The sequence below is a fragment of the Taudactylus pleione genome, unplaced genomic scaffold, assembly GCF_031769625.1.
Source record: "Taudactylus pleione unplaced genomic scaffold, aTauple2 ptg000128l, whole genome shotgun sequence".
NCBI classification, from domain to species: domain Eukaryota; kingdom Metazoa; phylum Chordata; class Amphibia; order Anura; family Myobatrachidae; genus Taudactylus; species Taudactylus pleione.
Genome location: NW_028284530.1, coordinates 3,481,070 through 3,505,032, shown reverse-complemented (window position 1 = coordinate 3,505,032; position 23,963 = coordinate 3,481,070). Strand labels below are relative to the sequence as shown.

At 41.8% G+C, this 23,963-nt stretch overlaps 1 protein-coding gene across 3 annotated transcripts in view; it reads right to left on the bottom strand.

The window, feature by feature from the left end:
- SLMAP (sarcolemma associated protein) overlaps window positions 1-23,963 on the bottom strand; it is a 144,440-nt gene that overhangs the window by 22,550 nt on the left and 97,927 nt on the right. For all 3 annotated transcript variants that reach the window (XM_088472687.1, XM_088472689.1, XM_088472688.1), the window contains 2 exons: window positions 8,151-8,210; window positions 3,094-3,174 (listed from right to left, as the gene is read on the bottom strand). In XM_088472687.1, coding sequence (XP_088328813.1) covers window positions 3,094-3,174; window positions 8,151-8,210 — 141 coding nt within the window. The remainder of the gene's footprint in view (window positions 1-3,093; window positions 3,175-8,150; window positions 8,211-23,963) is intronic.

The following is a 23,963-nucleotide window of genomic DNA, read 5'->3' as shown; positions in this document are numbered from 1 at the left end:
AGGAAAATCACAGCATAACAGGAATTAGCCTGGACTGCTTATCATGGAAGAGCCATCCATGAGACCAACACCTGAATAACACTCTGATATTCTTCTGGAGGCAAGAGGAAGAATCAACCTTGAATGAAAAAACCTCCTAAATACTGAACAACAGTAATTTATTTATCTCTTAAGAGAGACACTGTTAAGGCCACTAACTTTGTAAGGTGCTGTCGCTAGCCAAAGCGGGAGACTACAAAACTGTAATGGACTATTTTCTGCATAAAATCTGAGCAGGCGCGGATGTTGTTCCCAATAGGGACCTGAAATATGCAACCCTTACAACAATGGATGCCCTGAATTTGCCTGATCCCATGCCTTGAGTCAGAGATTGAAACTTTCAAAATTGAATCCTGATGATCAAAGGATATTCATTGAGATCTTTTCATTTTAAACTGGAAATAGGTTTGAATAAAAATCCAACCTCCTCTGTCGAGAAGGAACCGGAGCAAGGATTAACGGAGGCCTGTGGCAAAAAAACACCTGGGACTGGGCTGCAAAAGTTTTACTATGTAGCGTGACCTCCTTTCCTCAGTCCACCATGTGGAAGGAAACTGGATCATTCAATATGAACTTCTGGTATTGCCATAAGACTAAAATAGGACAGAAAGACGACCCTTGTCAGGGGGCACGGTTAGTATTCCATTTCTGACTCGCACCATCATCTAGTCCATCTGATAATTGTGTTTCTTTGCTTTTACTCTAAAAAGGTGGTTATACATAACAAATACCTCGTATTATATAGCTTTGCAAACTATGGGAAAAGAAGAATCCTGTGCGAAATTCACCCTAGACTTGCTTTTAGAAGATTGCCATAAGACTGAAAGATCTTAGTACATTGACAAGCAGAAAATTGTGCTCCTTGCTCCCGTTGCCTTGATGGTGACTTTTTCCTTAATTCAGAATCAAGCAGAACATTGCCTGAAAATATAAACAGAATGTCTACCTAACGCTAAGCCATAAAGTTCCCATGGAAGAGGCAGAATTACTAGAAGAAATTAAAGTGACATCATCTATGTATTCAGATGCATCCTGAATATGTGCCAACAAAATCAGTAATTCAGACATCTGCTGGCCTGGAAAGCATGGGACAGTTGCTCTGACCAAGAACGGTCTTCCAGGCTAAACAGCTCTAAGAGACTCCAGCTGCAACAAATACAAGCTCAAATATTGTAGTTATTTCATAAAGTCTGGCTATAGGTGCATCCACTTTAGGCAGTGAAGAGTAAAATAATATCCTGCAAGAAAAGTAAAAATATGTTCCATCATCAGGTTCTGAACACGCCCTACAGAAAAGAAACAACCGGTCTCCTCTCTTTTTTTTTTTTAACAAACAAAGCTCAAAAGTTCATTGCACCCTGTCTTTTTGCGAGATCCTCTTCATTAACATCAAATACACTGTATAACCCCCTGAGGCTGGGTGAGAAGTAAAGAAAAGAAGGACTGCAATAGAAAAGAGTATGGGGGAGGCTACTACTTTATATATAAATGGTATAAAAATGACTAGCTAAGGGCTGTCAGGAGGTACAGAGCGAGGTGAAGCTGTGCCTGAATCGTCCTGTCAGCAATGCTCTCTCACACACAGAAAATCTGCCAAGAGGGGAAAAATCAGTCTGAGGAGAAGCTCCTCCCCCTTAGACACTGTGGGACAGACTCCGATGTATACAAGTCACCCCACAATTACACCAGGATTATGTGTATGAAATGCAACGTGCACGTTCACCCTTATGCAGAGTTGTTTGCAACTATACAACCTCAACGCCCCTTGCCCCAGTCATATCCTTAGGGCAAGAGGTCCATATCAGAACAGGCATATAACTCTGCAGCTAGCCTAGAATTCTGTGATACGTTCTCGCTAAACTAAGACTAGTGTGAATAGCCTGTTAAACACCTATTTAGCCACAAATGGAGATGTTACATACGACTCAGCATCACCTGTTCAGCTCCTGAGAATGAAGAGTGTGAAGTCACACAAGTTCTGTCTGCAATACAGACTAATCTTCAGATCTGCATCAGCCCTATGCTATGGGTCCAGCAATAGAAATCAACTGCCAACCTAACATGGTGCCAAGAGGACTGAGTGAAGAAGCAGCACTTCACAGGACCCTAATGCCGGTGAGAGGCTGTGCTGAGCCCCTCTGCTGGCAATGTCTGCACAACAAACACCCTATTCGCCCCACTGAAAAAGAAGATTCATTTAGAACACATCTGAATTCCTGAAATGCTGTCAACACTTCAAGATAAGCTGTCTGACGACACTGGCTGTTAGATCAGTTCTGTAGTTTAAAAAAAAAAACAAAAAAAAGAATTAAATAAAAGTGACAATACGTTGGCAATTAATGCTTCATTGGCAGCACTTTAACCGTCCATTCCCCCAATGCCCTGCTCCTATGGACACTTGAAAAACCTGAGACTTCCCAGTGGGGGGACATAGAAGGGAAACGGCTTGGACTGCATCCTGGGTTTGTTTCATAAAGTTTCCAAGCTCCTACCAGCACCTCTACACCCCATTGTTCCAGTGCTTCCAAATGGATGTAAAGAGATAGTTGAAACAGATTAATGTACATGCGATGTTGGGAAAAAAAAAACAATCAAATGATACCAGTGGTGGCTCCAGAGGTGGGGCTTCAGCGCAGTTCAAAATTCAAATAGGGGAACCACACCAACTGCCACCTCAACTTCTGCCAAACATCGCCAGCCGGGCTTCACTTGCAGTTGGTGTGGCTCCCCAGTTTGAATTTTGGACTGTGCTGCAGCCCAAACTCTGGAGCCACCACTAAATGATACTAAGATTCCAATACATATTTATGCAAGGCATTGGAGATATCGCACAGCTATACAACTAGGTGACAAAATGCACCAGCCGTGGGGCTTAAGGGGCATACACACTAGACGATTTTTATGAACGCCCTCCCCTGCCATCGTTCATTGTGGCTGACATTAAGCGTGTATACACCTACCAATGTCACCACCCCCGCCGGAGACTATATCGCCGTATACACACACTTCGTCTAATGTTTATGTGGCATTATTATACGAACATATGGTGAATACCTGTAGTGTCGTCACTGCTCTTCTCCTTGCTAGGACTGAGTGTGTCTGATAAATCTGAATCTTTCACTTCTGCCGGACTCCCTACAAAAGTTACACATAAGAAAAAGTTGGATAAATTAGCTTTATTTATTGTATTAGACCAGAGGTTCCCAAACTCGGTCCTCAAGGCTCCCCAACAGGTCAGGTTTTAGAGATATCCATGGTTGAGCACAGGTGGTAAAATTAAATTGACTGAGGTACTAATTAAGCATGGATATCTCTAAAACCTGAATTGTTGGGGAACTTTAACACCGAGGTCCCCAAACGCGGTCCTCAGACAACATATTTTTTCTATTTTCACAAATAAGAAAGGCAAAGGGGGTGAGGATTACTACTACTGAGCAGGGGAATTACAGTCATTTTTAGGTTTGAGTGGAGAACCTGAGAACCTCTTTTGTCCTAAATTGTAAACACTGTTGTTCTAGACTAGAGTATATTTTTACTAGCACATCACTCCCAAACATCTGTCTTATAGTATTCTGCTTATCAATAATTAGTTACATTGCTGAGGCATCACTGACTATACTCTTCACCAGTTAATTTTCTGCTTAAAGCATCTTTGTCATTTTTATTTACATCATACTGACATAATGATCCTAAATTTTTACACACATTTATTTTTTAAGTACCATTTTACAGCTGCCTTTATTATTATTGCCATTGTTTGATTTGTTATATGATTTCTCACTCACCCCTCTGCTCTGCCACCACCAAGCTACTTGGCTCATCCATTCTTTCCCCCTCATGCACCATCCACCCACCTCCACATCTTTCTGATCCTCCGCACTCTTACCTGTCTCCTTCATTTTACTCCATTCCCCTCCATTATTTATTGCTCTATTCCTATCTGACTCTCCTTTCCCTGCTAGCACACCAATCTTCTAACTTCCTCACTCATCTCTATGCCCCACATAGCACACTTATTTCTCCCTTCCTCTACATCTCTTGTCCTTCCTATCCCTGTTCTCTCCCTGTCCTGAAAATCCTCCACCTCCCCAGCCCACCGCACACTAGTGACCCTGCCAACCTCATCCATGTTCCCATAATCCAATCAGTCTCCCTTTTTGGAACCTTTGAAACTCCAAGTCTGTATGTAATAAACTGGTGCCCATCCATGATCACTTCGTCTCCGTCTTATTAAACTATCATACTGTCTAAGAAACCTGACTCTTCCGATCAGATCACTTCCCCTATTGCACTTGGATTTTGAGGCTCTCGTTCACCCACATTACTCAACCTGGGAGGTGGCATGGGAGTCCTACTCTCCCCACCAGTGCACCTTCCAGGTCATTCCACCTAAACCTCCCTGTCCTTCTTTGAAGTTCACTCTATTCATCTCTCCCACCCAGTTCACTTTCTCTTGGTGGTCATCTACTGTCCTCCTGTCCCAACCTCGCTGCTGCCAGACTCCTTCACTTTCTCTCTTCTGACCTTCCTTCGCTCATCCTGGGGAACCACTAGTGCTGCTGCCTCAAAACTTCCCTCCCTCTCTTCTACATAGATCTCACCAAGTGGATGTCCTTCTCTCCCATTCTAGTGTTTACGTTCTTAATCTAGTTTTCTCCCACGGAAGTGACATCTCTGAATTCACCAACTCCCCCTTTCCTCCCCAATCATCATCTCTCTCCTCTGCTTTAGTCTGTCACTTCCCACCTGCCCTCTTTACCTCCATATAGTACACACCTTCAACACAGGTCCTTAGACTCACCTCTTCTTAAAAACCTATCAGCCCTCCTCATAAATCAATACTCTACCCCTCTCTAACCCCCCACCTACTTCCTTCCCAGCGCACCCACCAGGTTACACCCATCAATTTAGACTAAGTCCTCATTGACAGGTCACTCTTCCTCTGTCCTCTACTTATAGCACTATACATGTCTCCAGTGCATCTCTGTTCCTGTCTACTAGTCCCGACCTGTGACACGGACCCTGCATGTCCACCCACTTGTTGGATACCATATTATTGCATAGTTACTCACAACTCTTCCAGCAGGTGAGTTTTCATTACTTGCTTTCATCAGCCTTAATGAGTCCATGTACTCTTCCCATTCCTAACCCCATAACTGCATTTAGTTGTATTGTTTTGTTATTCTATGTGTTGATATTCTGTGTATTGATGTTCTATTGTATGGTTTAATCCCTGTAGGGAGCGGTGGATACCTTGTGGTACCACATCAACAAAAAAAACAAAACTGTATTATGTCACTGATCCGTATACACCAATCCCAGTTGTTTCAATTACACTTTAAATAAATAAAGTTATACCAATTAGTGTGCAACCTTTAAAGTATGCATGCTCAAGTAATTATTGACCCCCCCCTTTGTTCTGCCCTGATTAATCTTACCCCACTATATGCGCTTGATGAGAAATCCTAGTTACCCGGCTTGAGTTAAATATAGGGTCTTACATCTCTTTAAGCTCCCACAGCGGTACTTTTTAATACCTTAGCAAACCAGCTCTCAGTATGGCTGCCCCCACCAACTCTACAACAGGTTTTCATTTTCTCTAGTCTAAACATTTGCAGGTAATTAAGCAAACTGCAGTGTTGCCCATAGCAACCAGTTTGCTCTACCTTTTAAATGCAGTTGATGAATGACATCCATCTGAATGGCTGAAATGAATACCATCCACCTATCCCATACATACATGTCACCCATGCAGTAATGTTACCATTATACACTTATTCAGATATATACATCATTACTGATAAATGTATCAATTATCCATAGGCCATATTTTCCTCCTCAATCTATGACCACAATTACACCATTCATGTTCCATTGTTAAAACCCAGTTATGGCTTGTGTGTATGGACAGTTTAGATCACAGTATAATACACATTTATGTCTACACTTACTCACGTGTCCTGCAACACACAGCGAGTCCATGATTGTATACACATAACACTGCTCTGGAAATCTGTACAGGTTACTATACACGATCACATACAAATAAAATGGTGACCCTGGAAATCTGTAAAACTATTGATGATAACAAGCCTAGCTACATGATCAGAAATGAGGGAATTGAGGAGAGCTTAGACTGCACCCTCACACCTACCGTATACAAATAACAATGGAGGATCTCCCACACTACGGGCTGTCATGTATTGTGGAATCATCCTGGACAGCTTTAAAGCATGCTCATCCAACAGTGTCTTACATCACTCAATGTTACAGCGCCTATAAAGCTCATCGCAAATGCCGGAACCCTATAGCGTCTCCTTTTGTCATACTACAAGGCAACAGTGGTTTGTTTGTACTGTGTTGGCAGAGTATGTGGCTACCCCATTCCAAGCGGTCAAGCGTTCATAAACAGGGCACAACAGCCAACCCTGCCTTGATTGTGAGCAAAACAAAAGGAAACAGGAAAGGTGGCAGAACACAATTACGTAATGAGACTGAAAACCTAAAATGAAACTCACGATAATATTTAGGAGTATATATTTCCCCCAAACAAAGGGTTGGAACAGCTGCATCAATCTAACACAAAAACCTGTAACTGTACATAACAAAATAGAGAAGCCACTTGTAATATTCTATTGCCGGGGCCATCATCATCTTAAAGTTTAAGTTACTCTCATGTTACATTTGCGGCAGAGCAAAGTAATGTAGGAAATTGTGTACATCACCACTAGTCCTTTTGCAGAAAGGTTTAAAAGTCCAAAACCTTAACCACTCCTGAAAGTTAAGATACAGAGGGGTACAGGCAGGTAATTTGTGGCAACGTAACTGCTGTGGAACTACAAGTCTCAGCATTCCCAGCCAAGTATCGAGACAAAGGGTAACCTACCGTTAGCTCTGATGGATTATGACATCTGGGTGAGAACACCTTTAAAACGTATAGAAGCAGTAAAGCAGGAAACAATGCTCTGTAAATCTACACCATCTGACACAGAACACCCACCAAAGAATGGCACTTATCAGCTCAGCGTCCAAGTGTATCCCGCAGTACCATGTAAGGACTGAAGCACTGTGCCACAAAACCTTCTGGATGAGTTGTGTTAAGGAGGAGCAAGATACAAAAGGGGCAACTCCAACACCCACATCCCTGCTGAGCAGACTCACCCTGCATGTGCTGGTTACCCCAAGCAAGGAAGGGGGAGGTCATGTCAATTCTCACCTACAATCTATCCAACACATGGAACTTGCTCAAAATAGTATCACTTGTGTTAAGATAGCATTCAGCTGCAGTCAGGTTTTCGGATGGTATTAAGTGGGGTGGGGGGCTTTTCCACCTATTTTCCAAACATTTGTTTAACTTGAACCATAACTTTAATTCTGCTAATATGAGCGGTAGCAAGTGCGAATAACGTGTGTACGTTAAATATACATTACTTGAGGTGACTGCAGGTTTTTATCAAATACCTGTATACTCAACAGGGTATTAATCGACCTCTTTAAAACAGGTCGATTACTATGCAGTGGGGCTACAGCTGAAAATCCAAAACGGAGCTTCCTACCATAAACTGTTAACTTGGAAAGATGACAGCACAGTGGCACAATGGTCAGCTGTGCTGCACCAAAGCCTTAGCACTGTGGGTTTGACCCTATACAGATCGATATCTACGTGGAGTTTGTATGTTCTCCCTGTGTTTGTGTTTTTCCTTCCACAGTCCTAAGACTGGACTGGTACATCATTAGACTATAGTGTGTATATAACTAATTTGTTTATATAACTGTGTGTAAAGAGATAAGAGACTGCAAGATCATCTGGGCCAGGGACTCATGAATAAAGCTTGTAAGAATACGGAAATATAGACAATTAACACACTTTAATGAGTAAAGCAGTTATTGCATTATACAGGGAAAAAAAAAAAAAAAAGACCCCCAACAGCTGCGAAGTGCAGAGAAATAATTTCGGCCAGCACAACAGTGGTTTGCTTGTACTGTGTTTACTAAATAAAATAATATTAACACTCATCAGCTAGGACAAATTCTATCCCTTAGCGAACAATAAAAAGTATAACATACCATTACATGCTATCCCCCATACACATAAGGGACACTTACTGTACCTTTCAGATGCTGGCTTTCCTGCTCTGCTTTGGTCAGATGTTCATCATCGATAAGTTTGTCTGTCAGAGAGAACAGATGCTGGTGAGCTGAGTTCAGTGAAAGCAATCTACTGGCACACAAAACTTGAGCACATTCCATGCCCTTATATAAAGGCAGAACTGAGCCCACCCATTCGCAGGCTGGGCAGAAACCTGTCCACTGCTGCACACACAGTAACTGTAAATTGTCCAGAATATAAATATCAGATGTTGCATTGGGGTTATTAGATAAGTAAAAAATAAATAAATAAGTAGACCCAAACATAGATTCTGGTACAAGAAGAGAAAATTGTAGTATGTTTATACATTTGGATACTTTTACTGGCAGATGAGTGGAATGTGCCATTTAAAAATAATCTGAATTTAACACAAGAACGCTCTGCATTATCTTCCAGACATACTTTGTAACTAATGTTGAGTGCTTATTCCGACTTCATACAAAAAGAATTTGGCAGTCAATCCTGCAGTTTGTGAATGATACACAGTTCCATTAATGGTCAAAAAAGAAGAACTCCTGCTCTAATGATAATCAAGAGAGTTAAACAAAATCCCCCAAAAAACAAAAACCCTAACTTTCCTAGAAGTGTTTGTCTCTTCATACTGGTAAATAAGTGTTATAATCAATTATAAAACAACACCATTTGCTCTTTTTACCTAAAACAGCAGTAGACTGGCTACCTGGTTACCGGTCAGCTAGTTGACATTCAAAAGATCGACAACAGAATGTCGATATGAGTGTTAGGTCGACAACTAATAGGTCGACGTACAATTAGGCCGAAATTGCCAAAATGTCGACACATTCAGAATGACTACATTTAACCTGTCAACACCAGAATGTCGGCATGTGTTTTTATGTTGATTTTTAGGGTTAGGTTTAGGCTAAAATAAGAACAATAAACATGCAGATACCAGAATCCTGAATGTGTTGACATTTTTAACGGGCGACATAATTGTATGTCGAAATATTGGTTGTCAACCTAAAGGCCATGTCGACCTTCAGAACATGTCTACATCCTGGTGTTGACTTTCTGAATATGCATCACCTGAATCTTGACTAGTCATACATCACTCAGCTACCCCTGGTTAGGTTTGTCATTACAAACAATTGATGGGCATCAAACCTATACATTGTTCCTATTAAAACTACTATGTAACATTTAAAAAAATATGTAAAAGTTGAAAGACTTCAGATATTTGACATCTTATTCACTACGTCGCAGACGGCTCGTCAATTTCTGTTTTGGAAGTCTGCTGTGCAGAGGAAGAACAGGTCTACCTAAATACACAGCTTCATTGCACACTTGCCAACTCTCCCTGATTGTCAGGGAGACTCCCCGACGAGTATAGTAATCTCCCTCATTGCACCTTTCCGCCATTATGTAGCTGTTATATACTTGGGGAAAGAAAAAAATCAGACCTATACATTCAAATTGTATAATCAGTGCCACTTCCCTGCATTGCTTATAAGGCCAATGATCCCTATGGCTACATGCATTTTTAAATAAGGTTTCTCTGGCTACTTATATGGAACTCCTTGTAAAACACAATGCATGAGCAATCCCTGGAAAGTGTCAGTGTGTTTACGTTAACAAATAGATCGTACTAACTGCTTTGGAGCTCATTTGCATTTGGATGTATAGTCAGTTTTAGGACACGCCTCTCTGATGTAGCAGTACACGCCCACTTTACCGCCACTCTCATAATGAAGCTATCACAATCTCCCTGCAATGCTTTTTCAATAGTAGACCAGTATGATTCATTGTTAACCAGAAACTCTTACACAGACCATAAAATAACTAAATGTAAAAAATTAAACAATTTTACTCTGGCGGTGACATGGTTTCACCCCACATCAAACCTGTATTTCTTCTTTTAAAGCAAAACATTCCATTATCCCCTGCCAGGCTGCGTGGTGATTAGGGTCACTTATCCAAGACCATGAACGCAAGTACCAGCCATTCAGATACCGGCTACAGCCCCTTGAGCAATGGCTTTACAACATATCACACTGTAGTCACTTACTTCTATCTACCAGGGAATAATCTGCACATATTCCACAAAGGTGACTAGAAATCATGGTGTTTGGAAATGTACCGGTACTATGACTGAGTAATATGGGGATAGACTGCATGGGCCCAAATAAAGGAGTAACTGATGCTTCCTGATTGCTGGAGAGATATGTGTCAGCCAAGCTGGCAGGATGGGGCTGGTATGTCCGCTGATCACCTGATCTCTCTAGGGATTCCCTCAGCAGTGACTTACAAGTATTCCTTCACTTCCCCTGTACAAACCTGTCCAAGAGTGCAACTTATGCCAAATCATGTATGCTGCTCGCTATCTCAGTCATAGTGACATGAAGTGACCGGTCACAATCGCTGGCACACAGGAGAGATCTTGATGAATCACAGCACATGAAAGTGGACACCGGGGGACTTAGCAGGGCCAGAAATAGACATGAGCTGTCACTGCCAGAGGCACAGAGGGAATGATCAGACTTACAGAAATAAGTAATGCACAGACATCACCCATCCTGAGTCAGGACATCAGGAATAGCCAAATTTTGGGAAGGGGAAAAATGTCTAAGCAACATAAACAGGGCTGAATTTACTTGGTGTGATCACAAATTGTATTTTCTAATATAATACTGTGTGATTTTTACAGAAGCGCTAAACTCAGAAATCTTAGTATAGAAGTGATAATACTGAATATGCATCTAAATGTGCTTGGACCATCAAAAGGGACACTTACACACAGTTAAGCACAGAAAATGTTTGCGGTAACACAGGGGGCTCTATAAACCAGACACAGTGACCTGTTATCCCTCTGTGTAGTTACTGTAGGGAGCTATTGCTGCCACCACTGTCTGCCATGAAGTCATGCATCCCCCCACACCAGGACACGCTCCCAAACTGGGGTATTGCCGGGAACCACACCTTAATACAACTCACAAGAACTACTGGAGGAGATGAAGTGATTATAGGGAAGACAAAGCAAATAATTGAACTGTACTAATAGTGAGTTATGAAACACCTACTAGCACCATCATTAGAAACTAGGTTCAACATTATATCTCCACAGTCAATGAGCTGTAACCCCAAAACCTCCATTTGTTAGCTGTTACGATGACAAGGGAATGTATATGACATCTTTGGTTATCCCTCTGTGCAGACAATGAACACACTTAAGATGGCCACACATCTAAAGATTATCTGTCCAACCAGCCAACTAGTTGATTGGTTGGAATGAAAATCTGGTAAGGTATACAATCAGCAATTTGCTCCCAAACGCTGGAAAATGGACCAAAACTGTTGTTCGAACAAATAGTTTAGATCAAACATTTAACAAACTTGTCTGACGACCATTTTCATCTGTTTTCTGGCATTTAGGAGCAAATTGCTGATCATCATTTACTCCCATACGTTACCAGATTTTCATTCCAACCAATCAACAAGTTGGCTGGTTGGATGTAAGTTGGTCTAGTGTGTGGCCAGCTTTAAGGGCAGTCACTATACACGTAGCATTTTTCGCAAGCAGATACACCCGCAGCAGCACAGAGAATATAGGAATGCCGCATATTTCGATCAGCATAAGTTGCTTGTGCATCCTAATCGAACTGCTTTGTGAATAAGACGCATTTGGAGGTAAAAAGTCGCACGAAAAGATGCTCGGTGCTAACGAGTCGCACAGCGCTCAAGCATTGTGTTTAACGCAACTTGTGCGCGCAGAGGTAAGATGTATGTGGACACATCTGTATTAAACAATTGGTCCTGGATCTGAGCTCTTTTCCATGTAGTGTGATGGTGGTAGACTAAGTCCGCACAGCTCTTACATAACCTTCGTCCTTCCCCAATCATCCAAATAAATGTATAATTCCACTATACAGGGGAGGTGCACCCGGGAATATAACTAAAAACGATTCAAATAGAAAGAAAAAAAATATTCCCATTAAAGGGGGCACTCGTGGACTAATAATGAATGTTCTAATATCACAAAGTGACCCTCAATAGTTATTAAAATATAACTTTTATTAGATCCTTAAAATCAAACCAGCGAAATATTTTTTATTTATTAGTTATTTAAAATAGTGTCGAATGTGATTTAAAACTCGTGTTCACCACACGTGATTAATGTTTACTTCCGATATGTATCACAACCATTCATTGCTTTATTAATATCGTATATAACGTGATCAGAAAATCTAAATGATCATTCACTAATTATAACAAACATTTCCTGTGTTGTCTGTATGCCTCATTTATTATTAGTGATAAGTACATATGTCCCTTTTGTAAGTATTCAATATTAAATTGCCTCTGGTGTAACCACAGGTACAACAATTACACTCTGTAATGTGAACAATTGATCAAATAATCATAACCCACTGAGAGTATTCATAATTTAGTAGGAAATTAAATATATCCCACACCAATAAATATATGTATGTCTATGGCAGTCTCTCACTTATCACCTCTAGACACAAATCTAATATGCGATCAGTACAGACTTGGATAAAATATCAATAGTTCAATTACTCACTGATTACATACATATACTGGGTAGTAGTTCTGTTTACTGATAGTGTGTCTTACTCTAGACTTATACAATTGTATCCAAACAGGTCTTCCATTACCTCGAGTTATATTGTGGCAAATTCATAATACATGTACACTACCCTGCTAAGGCTGCTGCTATTAATTTAAACACAGGCACTATATCGATTAGGAACATCACAGTGAACAGTGTGTATTACAGGGTCGCACTATTTGATCCTACAACTAAGCCTCAGTTGCGAAACATGCATCAGGACGCCGCAGGACACGCAATGTATGGCGTGTTCTGTGTGTTTTTAATAAGTGTTTTCCACTAAAACATTTGCCAGTGTGATGTAGGGTTTATGAGTGCCCCTGATATTGAGTGACAGTGGATAACGGGAGGCGATACCATACCTTTGATGTGCACACAGAGAGAGTACGACCCTGTAATACACACTGTTCACTGTGATGTTCCTAATCGATATAGTGTCTGTGTTTAAATTAATAGCAGCAGCCTTAGCAGGGAAGTGTACATGTATTAGGAATTTGCCACACTATAACTCGTGGTAATGGAAGACCTGTTTGGATACAATTCTATCAGTCTAGAGTAAGACACAGTAATGCTGGCCATACACTGTCAGATAAAAATATCTGTCTGACCGACAGACCAATTTAAAAGCAACAGATATCTTGCCCACACACTGACAGATAAAAATATCTGTCTGACCGACAGACCAATTTAAAAGCAACAGATATCTTGCCCACACACTGACAGATAAAAATATCTGTCTGACCAACAGACCAATTTAAAAGCAACAGATATCTTGCCCATACACTGACAGATATTTTAACACAACCAACAGATTTTTTTCAAGCAAAAATCTGCCAGGCTCTGTCATATTTTTGTTCCCTCACAGGGGAGGGACAAAAGAATTTGCACTTTAGCAACTATAAAATATGCTGACCCCCATTTTCAAGTACCCCAAATATGCTGGGCATAGTTATTTTCGCCCCCCAAAAATTCTAAATGCTCTTCTGCATCACTTTCTTCAAAGTCACATTTATGCACTTGCCGCGGCAATTATAAACCACAACTTCATTCAGTAATAAATGGGGGACCCACAGTGATCCCCCATGTCTACACATCTTTAGGGGGGTCCCTAGAATATTTCCCGAAAATTCCCGTTGTTGTTGCACCTGTAAAAAAAAGTAGCAAAAATTTACAAAAAAAATGACATAAGGTCCCCCCCCAAAAGGCAAACCAGCCCCAGGCTTGCCAGCCAGTGGTGGTTTCTAAAAATACGGGGAACAAAATGTGTAGGGTTCCACCGTATTTTAGAAACCAACACCAGGCTGCAGGGACTAGTGCTGGTTTTAAATATAGGGGGCAAAAAAGACGTGGGGTACCCCCTATATTTAAGACCAGCACCAGACCCAACCGACCGGGGTGTAATGCCACAGCCCGGAGACCCAATCACCGGGGCTCCAGGTCCAAAGCATTACACCCCAAGTCGGTCAGCGCAAGCCGGTGATCTCGGGGGAGTCGGGGGCCCCCCCAAAAAGGGTCCCCCCTCTCCCGAGCACCACAGGCTTACGCTGAAGCCTGGGGCTCATCCCCATACCCCTGGAGCGGTGGGTATGGGGGTAATAGGGGGGCCAAATAATGTAGCACTATTGTACTTTACAGTGGAACTACAAGTGCCAGCATGCCTGCCATATTGCACTTGTGGAACTACAAGTGCCAGCAGACATGCGGCACGTGTAATTTCACTGTAAAATAAATAGGTCAAAAAATCCAAAACACACACACCGTGCCCAGTATAAGTTTATTACATACACCTACCCATCACACATACTTACCTATACCAGATGTTCTGTCCCCTTCTCCACGTAGAATATCCCCAAAAAAATGGGCCTGCAAAGAAAGATTTCATACTCACCTACATCCAGCGCTGGTCTCCGCAGTAATCCATGGGTGTTTAAAAACAAAAAAACGTCCTTACCCGATCCACGAAACACAGCTATGTGTATGTGTGTCACACACACAGATAGCTCCCGAATGGCAGCTCTCGGCTCTTCACGGGGCATTGCAGTCCCGTGAGCCAATCAGCGGCAGCGCTCACTGTAGAGCGCCCGCTGATTTGCTCCGGCAACTGACAGTTCCCACGTGGGCTGAGTCACACCACGTGGGAACTGTCAGTAGCCGGAGCCAATCAGCAGGCGCTCTACAGTCAGCGCGACCGCTGATTGGCTCATGGGACTGCCTAGACTTCAACTAATCCATGACGCCGGAAATGAACAGCGGCTACCCGGAAGTTCGTCGGCTCAGCGCATAGCTCTGCAGTCGCTGGGGATAGAAAGGTGAGTGCATGCACATGCAGAGAACTGGGGGAAAAGTTGGTCGCTCGGGCAGTGACCGCATACACTGCCCGATGCGGCCGACTACAAACATGCAAATATCGCATCAGTCCGACATGCTGGTCGATTTGGCATGCCAGACCGATCAATATTTTGATCTTGGTCGCCCCCACACACAGTACAATTAACGGGGCGATCCGCGGATATCGGCAGGATCGCCCCGATAATTGTATAGTGTATGGCCAGCATAAGCAGAACTACTACCCAGTATATGTATGTAATCAGCGAGTAATTGAACTGTATGGATATTTTATCCAAGTCTGTACTGATCGCATATTAGATTTGTGTCTATAGGTGATTAGTGAGAGACTGCCATAGACATATATATTTATTGGTGTGGGATATATTTTATTTCCTACCAAATTATGAATACTCTCAGTGGGTTATAATTATTTGATCAATTGTTCACATTACAGAGTGCAATTGTTGTACCTGTGATTACACCAGAGGTAATTTAAATATCGAATACTGACAAAACGGGACATATGTACTTATAACTAATAATAAATGAGGCATACAGACAACAAAGGAAAAGTTTGTTATAATTAGTGAATGATCATTTAGATTTTCTGATCACGTTATATATAAGATATTAATAAAGCAATGAATGGTTGTTATACACATCAGAAGTAAACATTAATCACGTGTGGTGAACACAAGTTTTAAATCACATTCTAAACTATTTTAAATAACAAAATATAAAAATAATATTTCGCTGGTTTGATTTTAAGGATCTAATAAAAGTTATATTTTAATAAGTAGTGAGGGTCACTTTGTAATATTAGAACATTAATAGTCCACGAGTGCCCGTTAATTGGAATACATTCTCTCTATTTGAATTCTACTACCATCATACCAACAAGTGCCAGAGTAGATGACCAGCGTCTTTAAGCCTCATTCTACATTTCTGTCACCTTTGTTTAGCATACACAAGTCTGACTGTAGAAACCATTGTTTGTAATGTTACAGTGATCACTGACATTGTAATCCGCATGGTGTAAAGAAAAGCATATACAAAGTGTATCATATGAGTTGTATATCCATTCTCGGTAGCATAAAGACGCGTATAAGAAGCATGCAGATATGGAGTTACGGGATCGTTTCTGCTGCAGTGTGCCCAGGCATTGTACAGACAGGACTATCACACAAACACTGACAGGAGAGCTCTCGGAGAGAACCCTCCCCCAACCCGGTTACTTACCTTCGGCATTTCGGCGGATGGGATGCCGGCGCCAGGACTCCGACCGGCGTCTGAATTCTGGCGCCAGTAATGCAAGCGTTGGCATCCCGACCACCGGGATGCCGAACGCATACAGATACAATCACTAGCTAGCTAGAAAAATAGCTTAAATGGAAATAACTAATTATTATGTTTAATGGAAAGCACTGGCGAATTCACCTTTTTAAAATTGATGGAAATCAACGCATTACGAATGAGAGAGTAGGGACAAAAATTTCCACCTTTCCCATCTCCAGTGAATTATAATGATTTAAGAAAAAAAAATTAAATTAAAATGGACCTTTAGTAGAGCCCACCCATTTTACTGTAATGTTCTTTAAAAAAAACAAACATGAAAAGAAACATAAGGTCCAATTACTTTACTACGGTCTACCATCCGAGCATATTATATGAATTATATTTGATTTTATACCTAGTAACACTACAGAATCATCATGGAATGTTAAGGGGAGGGGGGATTTTAGTTTATTAAAAGGCAGTCCATACTGTCAGGAACACGAGCTACCAAGTGGTAATAAATATGACTGACATGTTCTAGCAGTACAGTCAATAAGCCAAATAATGACAGCAGCTGCACAGTCTCAGTTTCCATATTAAACGCTGCACTTGTACATGGTCCTTGCAGACACATTACACAGCATCTGTCACATTATAACCGCAAACAATGCAAATCTCACACAATGAAAGCACTACTCAGAGGGGAAGGGGCATCACAATAAATGGCTTTATGGGAGTAGTATCCGTTTGAAGCCCAGGGGGTAAATTTACCAAGATGGGAGTTCTATTAAGAAGTGATGTTGCCCATAGCAACCAGATTCTACTTCTCATTTATCTAGCGCCTTCTAGAAGATAATACCTGGAATCTGATTGGTTGCTATGGGCAACATCACTTCTTAATAGAACTCCCATCTTAGTAAATTTACCCCCAGGAATCACTGACTACTGGAGGGTCCGCAAACACCTATCCTCAAATTGTGCAAAACAGCCCTGCTTGGTGCACCACGGACTTTGCAATTTAGTGGTGTCATGCAACTTTTAACGTGACTACAGTAATCACTGTAGTATAGTCTCACTGTTGTTGTTTGGTCAATTGGCTAAAGGTGCCCATCCACTAGCAGACCTCAAAACGACTGCACGATTACGACATTGTAATCGTGCAGTTTGTCAGTCTGTGATGTGCTTACACTGAATGAGCAGTCGTTCAGTGTAGGCACATCAATCATCTATAAATATTCTGAACCTGACGTTATCGTCAGGTTGTCCAGCATGTTTGGAAGATGATAGATGTCTGAACGACCAGCGGGTACGCGCATCGCTAGTCGGTTTAGAAATCGCTTAACTATATTGTTATCATTTGCAGATTGTTTATCGTTCAATCGCTCAATTAAATAGTCTAGTGGATGGGCACCTTTACAGTACACGTGTGACATGATGTGTCCGCAATAAGAAAAACACAACATATGGGGGTCAATCCAATTAGGAGCGAATTGCTATTTTCTCTTCGAATTCTCATAGGGAATTAATTTTGCAATTCAATTAGCACCTCGCACTGTATCAGTCAGACTGAATTTGCATCTTTCCATTTGTACCTCCCTGAGGGTGAGAGATGGGAAGGAAATTCATTATTTTAAGGTTAAAATGTCGGAACACTGTGCTGAACCCCTTGGACATCCCCCAATGACTAATTAGACATTTTGAAGTTTCCAATTAGCTTAATTAGTTCAATAATTACATGTCATTTTTTGGGGTAAAAAAAAATACCTAAAATTATCCCCAAATCAACTTTTTTCGTTAGTTTAGGAACCCCAAATTTAAGTGCATTATTTAATTGAAAAAATATATATTTTTTTATGTTTTTCAATTTTTCAAGATGCCCTCAACGTACCCCAAACTTACTCTTTTTACTACTATTTTTTTTTGCAAAAAGTAGTTTATTTTATCATTTACTTGCCTTTAAAAAAAAAAAAAAATCAATAAAAAAAAATAAATCAGCCATTTGACAACATTTCAAAACCTACATTACCTTCCTACAAACAGCCGTCTATACGGTCCTGCTAACGAAATTATCCATTTTGGGGGGTCCATAATGGTCTCCCCACTTTCATGCACTTCTCTCAAATCTCATTTGGCAGTCAATTCGTACCCCTCCGCTGCGAGTAGTGTGAATAGGCATTTTTAATTGGATTGGAGAATTCTAGGGAGCGCGCTTCTCTGCAAAGTCTGCGAGTTTCAGGAAACAGACTCGCTACTCGCAATTCGCACCTAATTGGATTGACGCCATAATGTGCAGAAATCAGGGAGATGGGGGCTATTTTATAATAATAATAATAATTGCTGCTACAATGATTATGGTACATGCAGCCAGCTTTCTCCATACAGCACTGTTATACAGTTCACTTCTAGATAACTAGAAATGAAAGCGGATTAAACACTAAGCAGGTAAAGACAGAAAATAAAACGCCAATACGAGGAAGTGTTGGTTATAAAGCTGGGGAAGGTAGAATTGGACCCTAACCATGATTAGGTTTCTCTCAGGTTAACACCATGTGCGTAGGTTATGATCACAGTGTCCTTTGCCAAAAGAATGTTTTAAACCATCTGCCACCAGTCAAGTGTCTGAGCCCTGAACCCACCCACATCCCACAGTGTAGCAGCAGCATTGCAGTCTCTGGTGCCCAGTCACGGTGTACTAGGGGGTCACGAGTTCCAGCAATAAGACCCCAATCTTCTGATCTGTGCCCACTCCATAGTGCTAATTAATGTGTGTGTGACAGGAAACCCAGGATTAGTTCTCAGGCTACTTACTTTATTCATGTATGAGATGATTGCTTTCCAGCATACTATAAACCTTCAGCATAATGCTCGCTTATATAAAGCAACAAGTAACAGAAGGTGGCCAATTGTCAGTAATAAAACTTCTGTACATTTCTAATCCAATAAAGTGTCTCCACACATGTAATGACTGACTGGTGTATTATTACACACCAACAATGGGAAATATGTATGTAACATTACTCTGCAGCAACAGAACAGGCTATGGGATAAGCAGGTAATTGGGTGAGTTGTGTGTGGAGACTGGACTCACATTACAAATACATAGTATAGGGATGATGGGAGGACACACTGCTAATGGGTCAGGTGTGAGAGGAGCTCAGGGATATACATAGACCATACAGTGTCTCATTTTGTCATCCAACGATGTTAAGACTCATAGCAGTGACAATCAATTGTAGCAATCTCTGTATGATAAAAGTCAATGGTTTAAGGTCCTGTATTTCGGCATCTCCCAGCTGAGGGGGTTGGACATTCAATGCTGTTTATAGGTTAGTTAATGGGGGTTCACAGTTTTGCACATACCAGCATTAATACGGCTAATTTGTATAGGGAAGGATTCAATTAGCTGCGGGACTTACAGCAGCCTATTAGCTCTTGGTTAAAAGCCCGGAGCATTTCAATTACTGGCCATGGTAAGCCCCAAGGGTGCACCTAATGCGGATGTCTGTTAGCACTCAGGAGAGGGTCAGATTTCCGTATTCAGTGCACTCTGGGCTACTGCGTGCGGTAATTACATAGCTCTGGCCACTTAACCCGGAATCTATGCCACCACGGGGCTTACTGTGGGATATAATTGAATAGCTACAGGCACTTAACCTGGTACCTAACAGTTTGCGGTACGTTCCGCAGGTAATTATATTACCTCCATAGACTGTATATGTGTACATTATATTTTCATTATGACCGCATCAACTATTACATTCATCTCTTGGAATGTCAGAAGCCTTAACGATAAATATAAGTGATAGTTATTGAGCTACATCAGCACACAGAGACATGCTATAATCATGCTGTAAGGAACCCTCCTATAGCTAGGCACTAAGTATGGCTGGCATATGCTTTCCACACCTATGCCAGGGAGAGGATCCATTTTAATAAAGAGATCTGTCTCATTTCCCCAACACATATTAAAAGGGCAGATATGTCATAACTGAACGCTAAATAAATACAATGAATTCCCATTAGGTAATGTGTCCTGCACTATATGACTGAACTGATAAATGAGACTGCAGTGACAATTACCATAAAGCATCCATTACCTATTACAATTATGGATGACATCTAATGCTGCACTACAAGCCAGACTGGATAGAATTAATCTAAGGGTGAAATCAGAGGGATCCGTATCCTGGGTCACGTAAAATCTCAGAGATCTAGAGACATTCACCAAAACATACTGACAGTTCCACATAGACATGGATATCCTCTCTGAACTGGGTATGGGGTAGGGAAGCCAATTTCGGGTTACTAAACATTTTTGAGTCCCAAATATACCCGGGATTATAATCATTAAAAATACACTGTGGATTGGGCTGGTGGCAGTGGGATAATAAGCAACTCCTCAGTGCGGGTGGCATTATCCAGTCCTCTCAGGCTCTCCCAGCTGTCCATAGAATAAATTAAGTCCCATGATGCAGTTGCCCTCAGTCACTGATAGGATGGGAGCACACTGTGCAGTGAAATCACTGTGCAGCACGCGCTCAGCCAATCAGTGACTGAGAACAGCAGCATGACAGGACTCCAGCTCTTCTACTGCAGGGGGGGGTTTGGAGAGATTATTGAAAATCTATAATCACGAATTCCTGGATTACAAAAACAGGATGGGACTGGCTTCCGTAGTATTGGGACAATATGAAAGCAAATTAAATACCTTGCAACAACAAATATCTCGCCCACGGAGCAGAGTTTAAAGGTAAGGGTAAAACCTTCAGGGCTTGAAGTCAATATACACAGCATATAGCTTTGAAGCTGTATGGAAAGTTTTCTTTGCAGATAACAGGAGTAAACCCTGACATCTTATACTGTGGGACGTCTTTACAGATTTGTGGGGAGGCAATGTTATTGGACAAATAACACTATAATAAAATGAAAGAAAGGACGGAAGGCCTGATTCAGACGCACGCAATCGGTCAATGGTTTTGCTCTGCGCATGCATCGCAGTGCACGTGTGCAAACCAGCCAGTGCGATGGAGTATGCGTACGCAGGGAGACCGCAGCCCCAGGGACAAGTGATTGACAGGAAGTGCAGATTGTGGGTGGTGACGGAGGGAGCGGTCGGGCAAACGCAAGCGTGCCTGTGCGTTTGGACGGCGTTTCAGGGGTGTGCATAACCAAGCCCTTGCGGCGATGGACTTAGCCTGAGGTCTAGTTGCACACAGGAAATCTCGCTATGTCCGCGGGAGGGTCAGGTCAACCACTATTGTGCGTATGGGTCCGATGGTTCTCGATGTTACCGATGTTTCCACTCTCTTGCCAGGTATAGAGGACGCAAGTAAAGGGAAGTGGGCGGTATTATGTAGTGCTGGGCGTCTGCTTATTCTGCTGCGATTGCCGTGCGTATGCATCCATTAGCATATTCTCGCAGCGGCCAGGTGCGTGCGTCTGCATCCGCACGTTCCTTGCTGAATCAGGCCCAGAGTCTAGAGTTCAACTATTAAAAAAGCTGGAGAGGAAATACACAGACTCCCCAACATCAGAAACACAACCACCTACTAAAGGATAATGCACACAGACTAACCCTCACAGATAATGACGGAACATACCTGTTCTAAGGGAGGCACAACTGGTTTAGGACAGGAGGCAGAGTGGCCAAAATGCTGGCATCTCTCTGTTAGAGAGCAGAATCACTGGGCTACAGATAGCAATGGGTATTTCATAACATTAATGAATGTGTCAGGATATTGTATGAAAGATTATAGTCCTCACTGAACGCTCACACCTGCCGAGTGGTATTAGTCCGTGAAAATGGCATTCAAAGTATAAGGTTTCAATTTTCATCATTTCAAAAAGGGGGAACTTCCACCATGTGATGAGAGACCCTCATCACCCAACTGGGGTGTAACTTTTGCAGATAATTATTATTACATGTTATTTATAGGGCGCCACAAGTGTTCTGCAGTACCATACAGAGAGCAAAACAATACGACAATACAGGGTAAAACAGTACAGTACAAATAGCACTGCAAATCTTGACAGCCACTGATTTAATGTGTGCAATTGAAAAGTACAGCATCAGCTAAAACCTGTAGTGGTCAGTAAATGACAGGTCTAGTTCATCTAAAAAAAAAAAAACCCCAATGATTGGGGGTCCAGGGGCAGAGAGCCCAAGGAGGATGTGTGGCAGGTGTGCAAGAATAGGTCATGAGAACAGGAGGGAGGAAGACCCCGCTCGTGGAGCTTACAGTCTAAGGGAGTGGTCTCCAACCTGTAGCTCACGGCCCTAATTTTGGTAGCTCACCTAGCTGCAGTACTGCAGAGTCAACTAGGAGGAAGTGACCTCTGACGTGTGTGCTCCCCCGTGGCATTGACGCCATGGGTGGAGCTACAGGGAAGCGCATCAGCTGATTGCCTCTACAGCATTGGTGTCAAACTCGGGCCCTTCAGCTGTTGTGGGACTACATATCCCAGCAAGCCCTGCCACAGTTTTAGCATGCCATAATAGCAAAACTGTGGCACTGCATGCTGGGATGTGTAGTTACACTGCAGCTGGAGGGCCCGAGTTTGACACCACTGCTCTACAGAAATCACCTGACGTGCTTCCCCGTGGTTCCACCCACGGCCTCTACGCTCTAGCGAGCCCTGCCGGAAAATCACTCTCGCCCAGCCCTGCCTATATCTTTTGCTCCTCTACTGCACACGTACCTCCTTGGAGCTGGTAATTAATAGTGAAATGTACAATAGAAAAATATCCCAAGACAAGCTTGGTTGATTGAGCTCAACCCTAATTCATCCTCCCTCGGCCTCCTCTGAAGTTCCTCCTCTTCCTCTCTCCTCCTCAGCTCTGTGGCCTCCGATTGGCTAGCAGTGAGAATGGCGGGAAACTGACATCTGATGAATGATTTTTTCAGCTTCTCTTTCAACATGCTATTTAACTTGACGGTGCTTACCCGTTCTGTACAACTTCTGACCATATCATTTTCTGCATAGTAATATATGTATACATCATTGTGCTCTACTGTGAACTTGTTTTTCATTTAGTAAAGTGAATTTTATATTATATTTTTTCATTTTCATTAAATTACCTTCAATTGTTTGGCTATTAGCCAGATTTTTTTTTTCTACAATTTTAATAGCTCTTCCAGAGGTTTTACTTTTCTAAAGTAGCTCAATTAAAATTGGAGACCACTGGTCTAAAGATATACAGGCAAATACCATTAACACTAACACAAATTCTGGTGAAAAACTTCAACATGATAATTACTGTCCTAAATCATAGGGAACAAGGAAGAAGTATGCCTGGAATGTCAATGCCAACTCATTTAAGGCAATTTACAAACAAACATTTATTAGCTTCACTGGACCTTTTATTCTGTTAAATGGCAGTACATGTGGGCTACTCTGAAAAAGATAGGTTTAAGGATAGGCTCAGTCTAGCCCATAAATACACTAAATAGAGGCACGTGCCAGGGATGTCTCTCTCCACTGACTGTGAAGCTACTGACACAGTTTAGAAGAGTCTTTACAAATCATCAAGGGTTAACATTGTGGGAAATAGAAAGCATTGCTATACACAGAGGATATTCAATTTGT